An 18,744-nucleotide genomic window follows, 5' to 3' on the forward strand; every position below is an offset into this window, starting at 1 on the left:
TTCTAATGAGGTCATCTCGGTGCCCCCTTGAAAGCCAAGCCTCCAGAGAAAACCAGTGGCCCGGAAAGAAGAGAAATATTTCAGCATGCTCTCTCTCTCTCTCTCTCTCTCTCTCTCTCTCTCTCTCTCTCTCTCTCTCTCTCTCTTAAAAAGAAAAGAAAAAAGGGGGACTATCCAACTACAGTTACTGCTACCCAACTACAAAAGGCCAAGGCCTGGCTCCAAGCCTGCCTAAAGTTTACTCGCTATCGGTGAACTGAAATGATGTCCCCATCTCTTGAACACTGTTAAAAAGTAGAACTTATTGTGATTCATCCTGTGATCGCAGGATGAATTACCGAAGAAATGGATGCCTTATTATGATTATGCAAAATTGAAAGTGTAACACACTCAAGTAGGACATGGAAGATATTTGTACTTAGCAGTATAGTGGTGTGTAGGTAATCAGATGGTATTAGATGAAGTGGTTATAAAACCGGGTAAATACGCAGTAAAAAGTGGAGAAAATAATTATAGTAATGTTAAAGTAGGGATGATAAGCATAGTTAAGTAAAGATACAATATATATTGCTCATAATTTTTTTAATTAGAGTTTTGTGTGTGTTAAGTGCCATCAAGTTGCTTCCGACTCATGGTGACCCTATGAATCAAAATCCTCCAAAATGTCCTATCTTTGACAGCCTTGCTCAGGTCTTGCAAATTGAGGGCTGTGGTTTCCTTTATTGAGTCAATCCATCTCTTGTTGGGTCTTCCTCTTTTCCTGCTGCCCTCAACTTCTCCTAGCATGACTGTCTTTTCCAGTGACTCTTGTCTTCTCATAATGTGACCAAAATACGATAGCCTCAGTTTAGTCATTTTAGCTTCTAGGGTCAGTTCAGGCCTGATTTCATCTCTAACCATCCACTGGTTAGTTTTTTTGGCAGTCCACGGTATCCGTAACACTCTCCTCCAACACCACATTTCCAAGGAATCTATTTTCTTCCTATCAGCTTTCTTAGAGTTAAGATTAACTATAAATTCGGAATTGATAAATAGTTAGTCAAACATACAATGTATTTACAAACTAAACGGAATTACCTGCGATGGTTCTAGAAGTGTACATTGATAAGATAAACTTATTGTAAGGCTCAAAAAGAGTGCTTTTGCAAAGGCAATTAATTACTTACCGAAATCCGCAGAAGTGTAGACATACTGTATGCATGTGCATGTATGTAATTGTTATGTTTTTTTAAGTGAAACTTCAATAAAATATTTAAAACAAAAAGTGGAACTTATTCACATGAGTGATGCCTGCTAACAGATCGTCCTCCTCTCCCTAGGTGAAGTTGGAGGTTGGAATAGGGGGCAAACTAGCAGCCTGACCTGGGTAGCTCCCGGCTAGCCTGATCTCGTCAGATCTCAGAAGCTAAGCAGGGTCAGCCCTGGTAAGTATTTGGATGGGCAACCTCCAAGGAACACCAAGGGCATGACACGGAGGCAGGCAATGGGCCTGCTCATGGAGGCTAAGGCTATCCATGGCAGCTAGTCAAAATGAATACTAGTCATGATGCATCCCTATTCTCTCCAGGATCAGAGGAGCATGCCTATTATATGAGGTGCTCTGGAAAACAGGCAGGATAACGCTGCTGCAGTCGTCTTGTTTGTGGGCTTCCTGGAGACACCTGGTTGGCCACTGTGGGAACAGACTGTTGGACTTGACGTACCTTGGTCTGATCCAGCAGGGCTTTCCTTATGGAGGATGGGGCTACTAGCCAGAATGAATACTAGTCAAAATGACTACTAGTCATGATGCATACCTATTCTCTCTAGTATCAGAAGAGCATGCCTGTTCTATAAGGTGCCATGGAACACTTGCAGGATAATGCTTCTGCAGTCGTCTTGTTTGTGGGCTTCCTAGAGGCACCTGGTTGGCCACTGTGTGAACAGACTGCTGGACTTGTTGGGCTTTGGTCTGATCCAGCAGGGCTTTTCTTATGTTCTTATGTTCTTAATGGCAAACCATCTCCCGACATCTCTTGCCTTGAAAACCCTACAAAGTCAGCTGTGACTTGACAGCATTCACACACACAAAACTAGCCACAAAAGATTCTGGTGTCAGAGCAAGTGCAATAGGAGCAGAGATGAACTTCAGTTGTGAAATCTGCTCAGAACAGTGGTGGGGGGAGAACCCATTATGAGTCTTCAGTGGCCCCGCCAAGTTGACCAGGAACCTCCAGATTCCCCAGTAACGCTTGTCTGCTAAGTAACCCCAAAACAGCAGGAATGCCATAAAAAAATCAACTAAACTACCTACATGGTTGGTCAAGCCCTGTCTCACATTGGCCATTGCTGGTAATAAGGAGGAAGCCATTTTCAACATTGTTAGTCCTGGGAGGAAGGAGAGAGACCATCACGACCCGGGCTTGTCTCAGATCAGGCAAGGCTCTTGGTTTTCTAGCAACGGAAGGGCGGAAAAGCTGAAGAGAAGGACCTAGCAATGCAGGAAAGGGAAAAAAGCAGCAGCAGGATAGAGACTGTGGGGAGAACACTCTCCAAGAGTAGTTATCCCAACGCAGAAGCAGGAAGGTTACCTGGTTGGACTTATAGGTAGCCATGGCCTGCAGGAGCCATTAAGTAGAAAGAGGGGTGGTGAAGTTGAGTAGAAGACAGGTAAGAGAGCAGAGCTTTCAGCAGGTCATCTTCTCAACTAGGGATGTGGAGAAGCAGCAAGGGGAATGGTCGCCAACTCCAAGGATGTCAGCTTAAGCCCGCCGAGACCGAACATTTTTCAACGATTCCTACAAAAACATCCATAGGATTTAATGCTCAAAGAGGCAAGAAACATTATGCCGATGCCCACAATGGAACAAGGGGGAGCTTAGCAGCTGGGTTCATGGGATGCCTGCTCAGTAATAAGCCCTACCGAATGCAAGGGAAATTACCATCAACTAGGCATGCTCAGAATTTGCCATTTAGTATCAGTTCTGCCTTCATCCGGAAGAAATTCCAATTGTCAATGGGGCTTACTCCTAGCCACACATGCCGAGGACTCCAAACCAACTCAAAGCTCAGAACGCATAATTGAGTAATTCAGGATGGCGCTGAAATTAGTAAATTGGGAGGCTCATAATGGGCTCTCTCCCAACCAGGCCCGTTTTAAACAGATCTCATGACTGACGTTCAGCTCAGATTATCATGGGCTCGCTTTGGCAATGCTGTGACTCCAGAGGAAAAAAATGTGCAAAGCACCAGAGGTTACAAGGCGTTTATCTAATAGCTTGTAGCTACTCCCAAATTTTTCAAAATAGTAGTTTCAATATCCTCCTTCGGACTGTAACTGTAGCTATCATCAGGAATGAGGTGATTATCCTTTATGACCCATAGGTAAAATGAGACAATGAAGCCACCGAGGAAAGGGGGATCCAGGCACAGAAAGGGGTGCAAGGAAATCGAAACGGGATTCTAGCTGGCAGAACTGTCACTGTTGTGGTTTTGTGTTATATTATCAACACTTTTGCTTTTTTTGCATTTGCTCATTATTTGTATACTGTAATATATGTCTTGCAATTTATTTTAACCTTTGTTGTTACTACTATTTTGAAATTTTTTGGAGTAGCTACAAGTTATTAGATAAATGCCTTATAAGACAGGTACCAGCAGATGCTGGTTTTGTAATGAAAATGCAGATTTTTTTTCATCTGTGGTGGGTATGCTATCGGGCATCAGTCTTTTGGAAACAGGTTGTAAACATTATGTCAATTGGTCTGGGGAAGCAAATTCCATTTAAGCTGGAAACCTTGTTGTTGAATTATCATCCTGATATTCCAAGAGATCAGTGGATAGTTGATTTACATATGATAATTGCAGCCAGAATGGTCTTTGCTAGGCAGGGGAATCAGAAAACTTCCCCTAAGATATGTGATTGGATATAAAAAATGAAAGAAGTCTATATTTTAGTGAAGTTAACCACTTACCAAAATATTAAAAACAAAAAACAGTGCAGAACTCTTATGGGCAAGAACAATTCAACAAATAGAAATGTCCATTTTGTAATAAGATATAGTTTTGGTTAACTGAGAAAGAGTTACTGCTGTAGAGCTGTAAAGTATTTTATGTGATTTTATGTGATTATGCAACTGTTTTTAGTTTAGGTATATATCTATCATTGATTGTCCATTGAATGTATTAAAAATAATAATAATCCTGACTAAACCAAACCAATTCCAAGACAAGCGGGGGAAGGCAAGCAGAGCACTTTTCTGAGGGGAGCAAAAATAACTGAATTAACAGGATAAAGGACGGGGCTTGAACCCAGCATCACAGAGCGCGGTTATCGAGCTTCTCTGTTCAGTAGCCTGCCAGAGCCGATATAGTGGCAGGGAGCATACAAATCCATTAGAGAGCTTGTTTTTATTTTCTCTCGGTACCTTTCCTCCAGTCCGTCCACATATCTTCTGCCCCATCACATGCCTCCTGACCGTTCGTCCATAACCTCCCCAAGACGCCCGCCCGTATTCCCCAAGCTCGCAATTTTTCTTTGTAGCCTTTATGTTCCGCCACAAAAAGAGAGAGAGTGGGAGAGGGAGAACGAGCCAAAGGCCGGCATGGTTTCCACAGCCCAGCATTTCCTAACTAAAGATAGTTATTGATGTACAACGCTAGCGGTTTAGTGCGGCAGCCAAATCAATAAACCAGGAAATACTGCTATGTCAGGTGTTGCCCAAACAGCCTTACTAGGAAATCCTTTACAGCTTCTCAGACGGTCACAGATGCTTTTTTTTCCCCTTAAGACCCTGAACTGTGGTTCTTCTAGGGAGAGCTGAAGCTCTCCTACCCTCTAGTGACGGCAACCGAAAAAGACAAAGGTTAGGCGGTTCCTTTCTCCTAGTCATTTACTGTCTCTTTTTGTACATGATTCACCTTACCGCCCTTTCTTCCTGCCATTGGCTTCTCTAACTTTTTTTCCATGGGGGTGGGGGGAGAACCTGCCAGAACTCTGGGTACCTGCCAAGTCCCACTCAAAAAGCGTTATCACAATTATTTTCAAATAGAAACTTTGGGAAGAAAGGCACTGAAGAAGAAGAAGAGTTGGTTTTTATATGCCGATTTTCTCTACCACTTAAGGGAGACTCAAACCGGCTTACAATCACCTTCCCTTCCCCTCCCCACCACAAACACCCTGTGAGCTAGATGGGGCCATAGAGTCCAATTGCCAAAGCGGCCATTTTCTCCAGGGGAACTAATCTCTATCAGCTGGCGATCAGTTGTAATAGCAGGAGATCTCCAGCTACTACCTGGAGGATCACAACCCTAGGGTACACGGACCGCAAGTCAAATTGGGGAGGGTTCTCCTGAGGTGTTTTATCGCCCTCTGTTATCTTGTGGATGTCTGGCTACCTGACACAGTTCTCATACACAAATTTCGAGCTTTCATGGACTGGAAGGTAAACTCAAGCTCGAGGCTGAATGCAGGTTACCTTTGGCGTAGAGAGCTTCCTTCGATTTGTCCACTTCTGTGTGCGAAACCCCCGTCGGCCCAAAACGAGCAATCCAAGTGAAGCCCCGAGAGAGAGAAAAAAGGTTGGGAGAATGAGTCACCAGTTTTGAACCTAGCTTGGACAGATGGAAGCAGCAAGTCAGAGTTTTAGGCCCGCAAACACCCCCAGGAAAACCATCCAGGATGTCCCTTCTTCTGTCTTCTGAATCACAGCTAGGTCAGCCCGTCACCTCAATTGTTCATTCTCTGGGATGGGGCCACCCTCAGACAGACTGTTGGGGGCAGAAGCCACCCCCCTTCTCCAGGAAAAGATATGAACACACACATGAAGCTGCATCATACTGAATCAGACCCTTGGTCCATCAAGCACAGTATTGCCTACGCTGACTGGCAGCAGCTTTCGAGGGTCTCAGGCTGAGGTCTTTCACATCATCTCCTACCTGATCCTTTGAAGTGGAGCCGCCAGAGATTGAACCTGGGACCTTCTGCACAGCTTAAAAAGAAGGCGCTTATCTCTAGTATCAGAGGAGCATGCCTATTATATCAGGTGCTTTGGAACACAGGCAGGATGGTGCTGCTGCAATCGTCTTGTTTGTGGGCTTCCTAGAGGCACCTGGTTGGCCACTGTGTGAACAGACAGCTGGACTTGATGGGCCTTGGTCTGATCCAGCAGGGCTTTTCTTATGTTCTTATGCATGCCAAGCAGATCCTCTACCACTGAGCCACGGGCCCTCCTCTCTCTCCACCTCTCCTAAAGGCAGCCATTGTGCCACAAAATTAAACACCATTTCCTGGACTACTTACGTTTCTTTTAATGTCTGCCTGCTTCACAGCTAGCTTCAAATCCAACACGATCACACCCATGTCATCCTCTAAACTGTTTGGATCTTCCAGTTTAAGAATCTTCTCAGTAGTCCTGCAAACAGGAAAAAAATATATACTTAAGGGGCCATGGTTGGCTGAAAATGGAGCTACTAAAAACTAGAAGAGGAAGAAGAGTTGGTTTTATATGCCAATTTTCTTTACCACTTAAGCAAGACTCAAACCGGCTTACAAACTCCTTCCCGTCCCCTTGCCACAACAGGCACCTTGTGAGGTAAATGGGGCTGAGAAAGCTCTAAGACAGCTGTAACTGGCCCAAGGTCACAATAACAATAAGAGTAACATGCTTGCAGGTAATAATTCTTGAGCATACCTGTTAAGTTCCAATTCATCCAGCCTTACAAAAGCTGAACCCATAAAGTCAGAAGAGGTTAGGTCTCGGTCGTATACCTGACACACAGAGAGGTGGGAAAACCAAACACAACATTTCAGTATCAGACAATACTTGCTGTGCAAGAGATGAAAGCCAGCATCCTTTGCTGGTTGAAGCATGCCAGACTAGGACCTGTGTGAGCCAGGTTTGAATCCCCATGCTGCCATGAAGCTCAGGAGGCACCGAGACCCAGAGACTCATGAAGGCATGCAAGGGCAGGCTTCTCTGAATTATGTGTATCAATGGGGGCCTAGTCCTACTTGTATGCAGGAGAATCTGCTAGTCGGCCAATGGACCCTCCCCAAACCATCTGATAGCAATGACACTGGGTGCTGTTTTCAAATTGTAACTATGATAGCTTAGGATAGCAGACACCTTTCCTCTGAATAATGAAGAGGAAGAAGAGTTGATTTTTATGTGCCAACTTTCTCTACCACTTAAGGAAGAATCAAACCGGCTTACAATCACCTTCCCTTCCCCTCCCTGCAGCAGACACCCTGGGAGGTAGGTAAGGCTGAGAGTGTGTGACTAGCCCAAGGTCACCCAGCTGGCTTCATGTGTAGGAGCGGGGAAACAAATCCAGTTCACCAGATTAGTGTCCGCTGCTCAAGTGTAGGAGTGGAGGATCAAACCCGGTTCTCCAGATCAGAGTCCACCACTCCAAGCCACTGCTCTTAACCACTACTGAGAGCAGACATCTAAAAAAAAATATTAAATGTTAGGTTGGAAGGTTATTCTCACCTGCTTCTCCCACCTACCCTCAAGCCCGGCTCAGCAACCTGGAGGTTGGCAGCCATAGTAATACAGGTTGAGTATCCCTTATCCGGACATCCGATATCCAGACTGCCCCGAAAACCAGACCTCTTCAGCCAGCATGCAGGCATTACTCACAGGCCCTCAGCAGCGCCACTAATGGTTCAATGTACCCAACATTAATAAAAATATTGTTTAAAATTACATTTGAGCTATGGGTATAAAGTATATCTAAAACATATCTTAAACATAAATGAATTTCATGTTTAGACTTGGGTCCCATTCCCAAGATATCGCATGATGTATAAGCAAAAATTCCAAAGCATTCCAAAATACGGAAAGATCCAAATTACGGACCAATTCTGGTCCCAATCAGTCCGAATAAGGATACTCAACCTGTATATAAAACATAAATGAATTTCATGGTTAGACTTGGGTCCCATCCCCAAGATATCTCATTACATATATGCAAAAAATCCACAATATTCCAAAATACAGAAAGATCCAAAATACAGACCACTTCCTGTCCCAAGTAGTACAGATAACCTGTACCTTTTTCTGCATTTTTGACATATCAATCCTTTTTTTTTTTTTTTGCTTTTTTTTTTTTGCTTTTTTCTAAATTTGGTAACCATAATGATATTGCTTTGCTTATTTGAAGCATCAAGATGTTTGATGGCATTGACTTGTATATGCGCAAAGTGTCATCAAGTCACAGCTGATATATGGCAACCCAGTAGGGTTTTCAAGGCAAGAGACTAACAGAGGTGGTTTGCCATTGCTTGCCTCTGCATAACGACCCCGGACTTCCTTGGTGGTCTCCCATCCAAGTACTGACCAGGGCTGGCCCTGCTTAGCTTCTGAGCTCTGATGAGATCGGGCCAGCCTGGGACATCCAGGTAAAGGCAAGAGACATTCAGAGATGGTTGCCATCATCTGCCTCTGCGTAGTAACCTTGGACTTCCTTGGTGGTCTCCCATCTGAGTACTGACCAGGGCCGACCCTGCTTAGCTTCTGAGATCTGATGAGATTAGGCTCGCCCGGCCATCCAGGTCAGAACTGCATTGACTTACAACAGAGGACTTGAACACATGAATCTGCCTTATACAGAATCAGACCCTTGGTCCATCAAAGTCAGTATTGTCTACTCAGACCAGCAGTGGCTCTCCAGAGTCTCAGGCAGAGGTCTTTCACATCACCTACTTGCCTAGTCCCTTTAACTGGAGATGATGGGGATTGAACCTGGGACCTTCCGCATGCCACGCAGAGGCTCTACCACTGAGCCACAGCCCCCTGCCTTAAGTGTCAGTGACAACAGTGGACTAAAGTAAATAAAAATAAATAAAATAAAGCAGCAGTAACTGGCTATTTCTCTAGTTCTGCTCTCTTAAGCATCTTTCTGTTGCCACACTAGATTCCTTTATTCTTGACATTCCTGTGATATTTCACTCCATCTGGAACCTCCAACCCAGACTCACAATTTCACTATAGCCAAAAATCCAGCAGGGGATCTAAGCAAGACGTTACCTTGACACGGAGTTTCTGATCCAGGGACTGGATCGGAAGCACGACAGTCTCATCCCAAACGGGGTTCAGATTCTTGTAGATGACCTTGCTTTTGTAAAGGGTTTTCCCATTCACCTTGAACTTCACATATGGGTCACTTGTACCTTAACGAGGAATAAAAGAGGCAGTCAACTGGGGAATACCTTCACCCACCACAGTGTTGATTCAGTCATTTCTACACAGTACGCCGGGAGTGTCGAACTAAATTTTTATAAGGGCTGGATTTGACATAAATATCACTTTTTCGGGCTGGGCCATGCCTTGCCAGCCTAAATCGGGGGGTGGGGTGACTGCCTCATCTGGCTTGCGGGCTGGATAAGAGCTCTCAAGGGGGCAGATCCGGCCCACGGGCCTTATGTTTGGCATCCCTGCTGTATGCTATGGCATACTAGCCATAGAAAAGGGCCTTAGGAATGTCATTAAATAGTTACAAACACCTGAAAGGCCAAAGTAGTCACTCACAGAATGGCTGCTGCTGTTGCTTCTCTGCATGAGTCAGTGGTCCAGACTTAGAACCCCTCCCAAACAAGTTTATTTGTGGGCAAGGACTGGATGCTCCAATAACTGTTGATTAAGAGGCAAAGCAATATTATCAGCCCTCAGAAAAGGCAGGCCTGTTGCGTCACTGCATGAGTCACGGCAATGGACTTCTCTTTGTCCAGTCAGGAAACGCAATGAGATACAAGGGGAAGGATGAGTTTTTTAAGAATGGTCCAGCCCTACTCACACATACTGAAAGGAAAACTTGCCCGCATACAGACTGTAGCAGGGGTCTAATTTGTTTTATTTTTTTAAAGCATCTCATCTCTCAGAAGATTAAAGGGGAACCCCTCACTTAACAAATTTTTAACAATTACAGTCCTTTGACCAAACGTAAAATATTTACAGGAACATTGCCCTACTGAAAGCGTCAGTATAAAACGATACATTTTAATTAAAACACTATACAAAATGTTACCCTTGTTAAAACAACTGGTCAACAATACAACTTAAGCAATCAAACCCCCTACTTAAAATTATAATGCAAGAGACGGTGGGAGATGGTTTGCCATTGCCTGTCTCTGCGTCATGCCCCTGGTATTCCTTGGTGGTCTCCCATCCAAATACTTGCCAGGGTTGAGGCTGAGTGTGTGTGACTGGCCCAAGGTCACCCAGAGAGCTTCCATTGCACCATTAAATCAAAAGAGTTCCCATCTAGACATCAGAAAGAATTTTCTAAAAGTTAGAGTGGTTCCTCGATGGAACAGGCTTCCTCGGGAGGTGGTGGGCTCTCCTTCCCTGGAGGTTTTTAAGCAGAGGCTAGATGGCCATCTGTCAGCAATGCTGATGCTATAACCTTAGGCAGATGATGAGAGGGAAGGCATCTTGGCCATCTTCTGGGCATGTAGTAGGGGTCACTGGGGGTTTGGGGGGATGGACTAGATGCATTGTGCAGGGGGTTGGACTAGATGACCCTGGTGGTTCCTTCCAACTCTATGATTCTATGAAAGAGGCCCTGCATTCCATAGGAAGGCAGAGCTGCTTAGAGAATACCAGGCCCAAAGTAATGCCAATAACCTTCAGAGGATGTCTGAAAATGAGATACGGGTGAGCAATTTGTTGTGTACTTCTTTTGTTAACTTTACTTGAATATTCCAATCCCATCCGCGCCTCTCTATAAACAAAGAAGGCAGACAAGAGCCGCACGCGAGAGAGCACCTTTATCGGCCTGATAAGCCGAGGCTGCCAGCATATTAAAAGAGTCCCTCAACTATTAATGACGTGAAAAGAGGCAAACAGAGAGACAAGCCAAGCAGAGGAGCCGGCGGAATGAAACCGCAAGCCGAGCAACACAGGTGGGAGATCCAAAACGCACAACTCGGCGGGATCCAACACGAAGGAGAGAGGTTCGGGAAAGCGGGTCTCCAAAAAAGGAGGGCCCAGACAATGGGTCACATTGTACCATTTTGCTCCTCTAAGGGGGACACCGTCTATCCATGACGGACGGTGTCCCCATTAGTTCAGCAGAATGGTACAATACGGCCCAATCTGTTTTGGTCTCCTGCAATATTAATCCTAACAACACTTGTAAAGAAAGAACATCTCCGCAGGGATTGCCGGCGTTTTCTTGCAACAACATTAAAGTTTCATGGTTGTCGGAATCCGTCGCCCCCTTTCCCTCGCTGTAAAACAACATTGGCCATGCGAAGCGAGCTTTAACAACCGTTCTGATACAGATTTCTTTTTTTAAAAAAAGAAGAAGAAGAATACACCGTACGGAGGGAGGGGGATATGGGGAGGAGAGCTATAATGAAAGAGTCTTTTAATTAAATGAGATTGCCTTCCTGGGATCAGGCCTCCATGCTTGTCAGCTTACTCTCAAAATAAACATCTCAGAGCCAAGCCGCCACGGTGTCACTTACGGAGGCAAAGCACGCCGGGTAATCCCTGGGTATCTTGACAGCTACATAACGTCGAAACTGTTTCACGGGTGAACGGCGGCACTTGCGTGAAAGAAAATATTAATGTCTGGAATTAATAGGGAAAAAAGGGGGGACGGTAGTTGACAAAGCCAGAACGGGGGGGTGGAGTGTCAAGTTAGTAGAACGTTAATTGTGAGGGGGGGGCAAATAATTGAGAGGCGGACCGAGGGGGAGCGAGAGAAAAGGAAGGAGAGAAGCGAGGAGGGGGGTCCCTCTTCCTTCTCCCCCACCAACCAACCCCAGCCAAGCAAAAAAACTGTCACGCAAGTAACATCTCAACTAGGCAAGCGGGAGGAGGGGGAAGAAACAACAAGGCGAGTCGGCTGCTCGGCAACACAACGCCAAGGAGATACCAACGAAGGGCCGCGGTGTCAACCTGCAGATGGGCTTTAACTTTAAAACCAGCAGTTTTGCAGACAATGGGACTGGGAGACATTTACTGAACAGTGGTTCCCCAGATCCTACCAAGGAGTCCCTCAACATGAAACCATTGATTAAATTATTATTAAGTGCCACCATGTTGCAATCAAATTCTGTTAAGCCCTTATGGGGGGTTTTCAAGGCAAGAGATGAGCAGAGATGGTTTGCCATTGCCTTCCTCTGCTTAGTAACCTCGATCTTCTGCGGCGGTCTCCTGTCCAAATCCTAACCAGGGCTGACCCTGCTTAGCTTCTGAGATCTGATTAGATCAGGCTAGTCTGGACAATTCAGGCTGTCAAACAACACATTATTACCTTAACAAATTATACGACCTGGATTTTGTTTGTGCATCGACTTTTTATTTAAAAAGTATCTCAGTTCTTCAATTTGTCATAGTCCTTTTCTCTAACCTAACACCTCTTCTGCACAACTACAGCTTGCAACTAAACAAGCAACCACAGAAATGAAGTATTATCAGTTCCCTGAAAACAGCAATTCATCCCTTTAAACACAACCTGTTAAGACAACTGGCTTAACATTGAACTCGAGCAAATGGCATCTATATTTTTTTTTAAATAGAACTTGTGGACTGAACCTTGCTATTGTTTACCAGCTTACATATATCACTTGATGGTAGGGTTGCCAGAGATTTGGGGGTGGAGCCTGGGGAGGCTGGGGTTTGGGGAGGGGAGTGACCTCAGCAGGGTGTAATGCCATAGCAGCCAACCTCCAAAGCAGCCGTTTTTTCCAGGGGAACTGATTTCTGTCACTTGGAGGCTGGCAACCTAACTTGATGTCTCCTCTCTGAGGCCTACTCTGTAACAGCCAACAGTATGAACTGACAGAATCCAGAGATGGTGAAGAGTGGAGTATCACTTCCAAGCACAGGAGAAAGGTATCATTTCTTAATGCTTGGCCATGGAGAATAAATCCGTGAATCTGGGGAGGGAAAACCCAAAAAACACTAGCACAAAAGGAAAAAAGTTTTTAGCAAAGGCCTTTCCCCCAGGTATACCAACGATTTCTTTTCCTTTCTTTTCCTTTTTACTTAGAGTTTTTTTTTCTTTGAAAATATAGATTCTGCATTGATTCTCCAATGAGATTCCTACACCTGCCGTCCAATAGGGAGGGGCTGTGGCTCAGTGGAAGAGCACCTGTCTTGCATACAAAGGTCCCAGGTTCAATCCACAGCATCTCCAGTTAAAGGGACTAGGCAAGTAGGTGATATGAACAGACCCCTGCCTGAGTCCCCGGAGAACTGCTGTCAGCCTAAGTTGACAATACTGACTTTGACGGACCAAGGGTCGGATTCAGTATAAGGCAGCTCCACGTGTGTTCAAAGTGCTGCCACTTAACCTCATCACCTCTTTCCCAGCCTAGGGTTGCCAACCTCCAGGTGGGACCTGGAGATCTCCTGGAATTACAACAGATCTCTGGATTACAAAGATGAGAGAAAATGACTGCTTTGGAGGGTGGCCTTTATGACATTATACCCTGGTGAGATTCCTCCCCTCCTCAAACCCTGCCCTCCCCAGGCTCTACCCCAAATCATCAGGAATTTCCCAACCTAGAGTTGGCAATCCTATGGACCCAGTCCTGTCCAAATGTGAATGCACATATACCCTGCGTGTGCATGCATATGTCAGTCTGGAAGAAACCCAATGTGCGGTCAACTTTACAAATGAAACCAGGGACCTCAATCTGATAAATGTGGGGTTTAAATCACACATTCAGCAGTCCATGCATTGAACGTAATGAGAATTACTCTATGCACTTTAAAAAAAAATCAACTGTTCATGGATTATTATGTGTTCACTGTAACTTGTAACTGAATGTGTTGGGTGTGTGTGTGTGTGTGTGTGTGTGTGTGTGAGAGAGAGAGAGAGAGAGAGAGAGAGGGAGAGGGAGAGGGAGAGGGAGAGGGAGAGGGAGATTTTGCCATCAAGTCACAGCTGAGTTATGGAAACCCCACAGAGTTTTCAAGACAAGAGACTTTTGGAGGCGGTTTGCTATTCCCTGAGTCCGTGTGGGCTGAGAGAGTTCAGAGACAACTGTGACTGACCCAAGGTCACCCAGCTGGCTTCATGTGGAGGTGTAGGGAATCGATCCCATTTCTCCAGATTAGAGTCCACCCCTCTTAACCACAAGTCGTTCTTCCTAAAAAGAGAGCTTGAATACGCAGGCGACAACAGAGGATTCTTTAACCTTTTCTACTCCTTGTGTGAATTTGGGGTTCACTGCTTGAAGTGCATGTTCCTGGAGGTACTCCAAACATACAAGCAGCAGCTGCACTGTAAATGGAATAAAATAGCGCTCCCCATACTAATGCGATGGAATTCAGCTCCTCCTGAAGCTGTCTGGCGAGGTTTTTAAATGGTTACTGCTGCCCTCTAGCAGTTAAAATGAGAAGGGCCAGGGTGACACTGTTCCCTTCCAGAGTTTAGGTTGGGTCCTAAAATATGGTTGGAAGGCACTGGATACAGAAAGCTAAGCAGATCGGAGACCCTAAGTACATTCCCGCAAGTTCTGCAATGCGATAAAATGGCACAGTGGTTAAAAGTGGCAGACTCTAATCTGGAGAACTGGATTCGATTCCCCACTCCTCCACATGAGGGGTGGACGCTAATCTGGAGAGCTGGGTTTGTTAATAACAGGAAATTCTGAAGGTCCTTAATTCAGAGGATCACCATAAGTCAGAAGTGATTTGAAGGCACAAACTATGCATTCATTCTTTCCAAGCACATTCGCTAAGGCCATTTATGCTTGGTAATTAGCAGCTCATTCCAGGCTGGTGCCCTGCATATTTTTTTGAGTTTTTCATTCAGGAAGTGACTGCAAAGCTGGCGCATACCTGCTTCATATTTCTTAAGAGCCCCTTTAACCCGACCTTTTGTGTTTGCTCCATCCCCACCATGAAGAATCCTTTCAAGGAACCATGCAAAATTACAGCCACGCATTAGCTATGCACATGGCTTGCTAATGGCTATGCAAACAGGAATGAAGGAGCAGGCAAGTGGGGGTGGGTGGGTGGTGTTTCTCCTTTTGTACTGGGACTGTGAATAGGCATTTTAAAGGTTGCATTTAAAAAAACAGCTTTGAGCAAGCATCAAAATTGACCCTGCATAAATTGACCCTGAACATGAACAAAAATATATATGATTATCTGAGTTCTCAGGGACCCACACACTATCACAGGACTATGTTCTGGAGGAAAACAAAAGATAACACACAAAACAAACACACGAAGCTGCCTTCTACTGAATCAGACCCTTGGTCCATCAAGGCCAGTATTGTCTACTCAAACTGGCAGGAGATCTCTAGGGTCTCAGAGGCCGTGGTCTTTCCCATCCCCTAATACAGAGGTTCCCAATCTTTTTTGACCCTGTGGGCATCTTTGAAATTTGGGCATAGCATGGGTGGGTGCAGCCACAAAATGGAGGTTGCAGGAGGTGGAGCCAGCCAGAAAATGGCTGCCCCAGCTTATCTGCACTCACACAGTGAAGATCTGTGTGCTCTGGTGGCAGCAGTGGCAGCGGCTGCGGCTGCGGCAGCAGCAGCAGCAGCAGCAGCAGCAGCAGCAGCAGCAGCAGCAGCAGAAGAAGAAGAAGAAGAAGAAGAAGAAGAAGAAGAAGAAGAAGAAGAAGAAGAAGAAGAGAGGGGGAGGGGAGGGGAGGGGAGGAGGAGGAGGAGAAGAAGGAGAAGAAGAAGAGTGGTTTATACATGTCAACTTTCTCTACCACTTAAGGGAGACTCAAACTGGATTACTATCACCTTCCCTTCCCCTCCCCCAACAGACACCCTGTGAGGTAGGTGGGGCTAAGAGAGTGTGACTAGCCCAAGGTCACCCAGCTGGCTTCATGTGTAGGAGTGGGGAAACAAATCCAGTTCACCAGATTAGCCTCCACCGCTCATGTGGAGTAGAGGGGAATCAAACCCAGTTCTCCAGATCAGACTCCACCGCTCCAAACCACTGCTCTTAACCACTACATCACGCCGGCTCCCAATTATTTTTTTCAAAATCTGTACAGCCTTGCTGGGCAAAACACCTGAATGACCCTTCCCACTTTCCAAAAAATCTTGGCAGGCATCAAAAAAGGTGTTGGCAGGCGCCATGGTGCACACAGGCGCCATCTCAGGGACCCTTGCCCTAATACCTGTTCCTTTCAATTGAAGATGCCAGGGATAGAATGTGGGACATTTTGAATGCCAACAAAATGTTATACCTAGGGTTGCCAGGTCCTTCTTCACTACCAGCGGGAGGTTTTTGGGGCACAGCCTTAGGAGGGCGGGGTTTGGGGAGGGGAACTTCAATGCCATGGAGTCCAATTGCCAAAGCGGCCATTTTCTCCAGGTGAACTGTTCTCTATCCGCTGGAAATCAGTCGTCATAGCAGGCGAGCTCCAGCTAGTACCTGGAGGTTGTTGGAGAAGGCAGCACGTGGCTCAATAGTAAAACTAAAGTAAACCCAAATTGGGATATATGTATGAAAAGAACTGCAAGGGTGATTCATTCTAAACATTATTAATACACCAACATCAAATAATTAGCATACATCAAATAATGCACAGGAACTTGAGGGAGGTCATATAATCTGTGTTGGAATGCACACGGAAACCTCAAACTACAAACAAGGTGAATAAGGATACAATGTATACAATGTTACAATGTATAAGCCTCAAACAAACTGAAAAAAATGGATACAGTAAAGAAAAGTTGAAACAAGCCTCACCAGGCTTATATACAATGTATTTAAAGGTGGAAACAAAAGCCTCACCGGGCTGAAGCCTCACCGGGCTGTTATTATAAAGAACAAATGAAATAATTGGTGCATAATTCAACACAAAGAAAACCTGAGCCGGTGGATGAACAGGTGGGTACAAAGCAAGGACGCATTTTGAAATCCTTCATCAGCTTGCCGACCACGTAATGGGTTAAAGGAACCACCATTCATTCACTGAAGTTGCAATGAATCCACTGCTTTGTAACTTATTTTTCTCTTCCAAGAGGGAGACTCATATTGAGTTCTACCTAGTTCACAGCCATTCCAAAAATAAGAAGCTAGGAGAATTTCCGTTTTTTTCAAAGCAGAACAGCATCCAGAAAGTTTAACTTCCTTTCGGTCATAACACGCCCTTGGAAAATTCCCTGTAGCTATTAGCTTAGAGGTGCTAAAAGAAAGACACACAATGCTTCAAGGTCTTAACACTACTGAAGTCAAACTTTTTTTAAAAGGGAAGTTTTAAAAATAAACTACACTTCACCAGCATCAGGAAGGGAAATAAGCAACATTCCAAGTCATATGCGGGCTTCACCCACCCGTAGGGTTAACAGGTCCCTCTTCACCACGGGCAGGAGGTTTTTGGGGCGGAGCCTGAGGAGAGTAGGGCTTGAGGAGGGGCGGGACTTCAATGCCATAGAGTCCCATTGCCAAAGCGGCCATTTTTTTCCAGGGGAACTGATCTCTATTGGCTGGAGATCAGTTGTAATAGCAGATCTCCAGCTAGTAACTGGAGGTTGGCAACCCTACCCACCCGTGATTCTGCAATGCAAGTCATGCATCTGACACAAATTTCCACAGTATGCCTACCCCTCACCATAAAGAAGCTTTGCAGAGTGAAAGGAATGTTAGAAATTCTTAAGGGCCAGTTCATGCAGTCAGAAAAAAGTGCTAGGTGGACACCCTGAAGAAAGTAGGTGGCCTTTGGGGAGAAATGCAAGCAAAGGCAAACAGATAATTCCAGCAGGAAAACCAAGCCTTATACTAAAAACATGAAGAGCCCTGCCAGACCAGACCAGTGGTCGATCTAGTCCAGCATCCTGTCTCACACAGTGGCCAGCCAGTTACTCTGGAGGGCCAACAACAGGGTATAGAGGCCCGGGCCTTCCCCCAAAGTTGCCTCCTGGGTCTGGTATTCAGAGGTTGACTGCAACTGAATGTGGAGGTTTCCTTCAATCACCATAGCTAGTAGCCACTGATAGACCTGTCCTCCAGGTCTATCCTCAGTTTAAAACATTCAGGTGGTAGGTGACATAGGATTGCCAACCTCCAGGTACTAGCTGGAGATCTCCTGCTATTACAACTGACCTCCAGCCAATAGGGATCAGTTAACCTGGAGAAAAAAGGCCGCTTTGGTAATTGGACCCTATGGCATTGAAGTCACTCCCTTCCCCAAACCCCACCCTCCACAGGCTCCACCCCAAAAACCTCCTGCTGGTGGAGAAGAGGGACCTGGAAACCCTAAGGCAGTGGTGGCGAACCTATGGCACGCGTGCCAGAGGAGGCACTCAGAGCCCTCTCTGTGGGCACGCGCGCCGTCGCCCCAGCACAGAGTTCGCCTGAGTTTGTTACGGCACTCGAGTAGAATGCGCTGGCTTAGCTTCCGCAGCCCGGCCTTGGGCTGGCCTCTGGCCTGCGGAAGGGGCACGCCAGGGAGGGGGGAGGGAGGGAGGGAGACTCCGGCCCCAACAAAGGCCTTTGTGCGCACCCCGACGGTTTGGGCCGGGCAGCTTAGCGGCCTTGGGAGGCCAGCCCTGAATGGCGCCTTTGTGCTCCCTCACGTGCAGCCTCCCTGGGCGGCGGGGGCCGAGGGGCGGACTATGGGCTCACCGCAGCTGGAGCGGAGCCGCGCCAGGAGCCATTGGCGTTCTCAAGCCGCTTAATGGGATTAGCCCCGCCGCAGCTGCCCGGCTCCGACGTGTAATGGCGCTTTAATGAGGATTAGATGGAGGGGCGAGGGGGATCCCCCCGACACCCCCCTCTCACCTCGGGTGAGGGAACAGGGACGGAGGGTGGGCGGCCACGCAGGGTGGTG

At 46.1% G+C, this 18,744-nt stretch overlaps 1 protein-coding gene across 5 annotated transcripts in view; it reads right to left on the minus strand.

The window, feature by feature from the left end:
- Positions 1 to 18,744, minus strand: part of MCTP2 (multiple C2 and transmembrane domain containing 2) — a 140,199-nt gene that overhangs the window by 103,265 nt on the left and 18,190 nt on the right. For all 5 annotated transcript variants that reach the window (XM_056865713.1, XM_056865717.1, XM_056865716.1 and 2 more), the window contains 4 exons: positions 9,012 to 9,154; positions 6,672 to 6,748; positions 6,281 to 6,392; positions 5,457 to 5,492 (listed from right to left, as the gene is read on the minus strand). In XM_056865713.1, the coding sequence (XP_056721691.1) occupies positions 5,457 to 5,492; positions 6,281 to 6,392; positions 6,672 to 6,748; positions 9,012 to 9,154 (368 nt within the window). The remainder of the gene's footprint in view (positions 1 to 5,456; positions 5,493 to 6,280; positions 6,393 to 6,671; positions 6,749 to 9,011; positions 9,155 to 18,744) is intronic.

Source organism: Euleptes europaea, chromosome 20 (genome assembly GCF_029931775.1).
Source record: "Euleptes europaea isolate rEulEur1 chromosome 20, rEulEur1.hap1, whole genome shotgun sequence".
Taxonomy (NCBI): Eukaryota; Metazoa; Chordata; class Lepidosauria; order Squamata; family Sphaerodactylidae; genus Euleptes; species Euleptes europaea.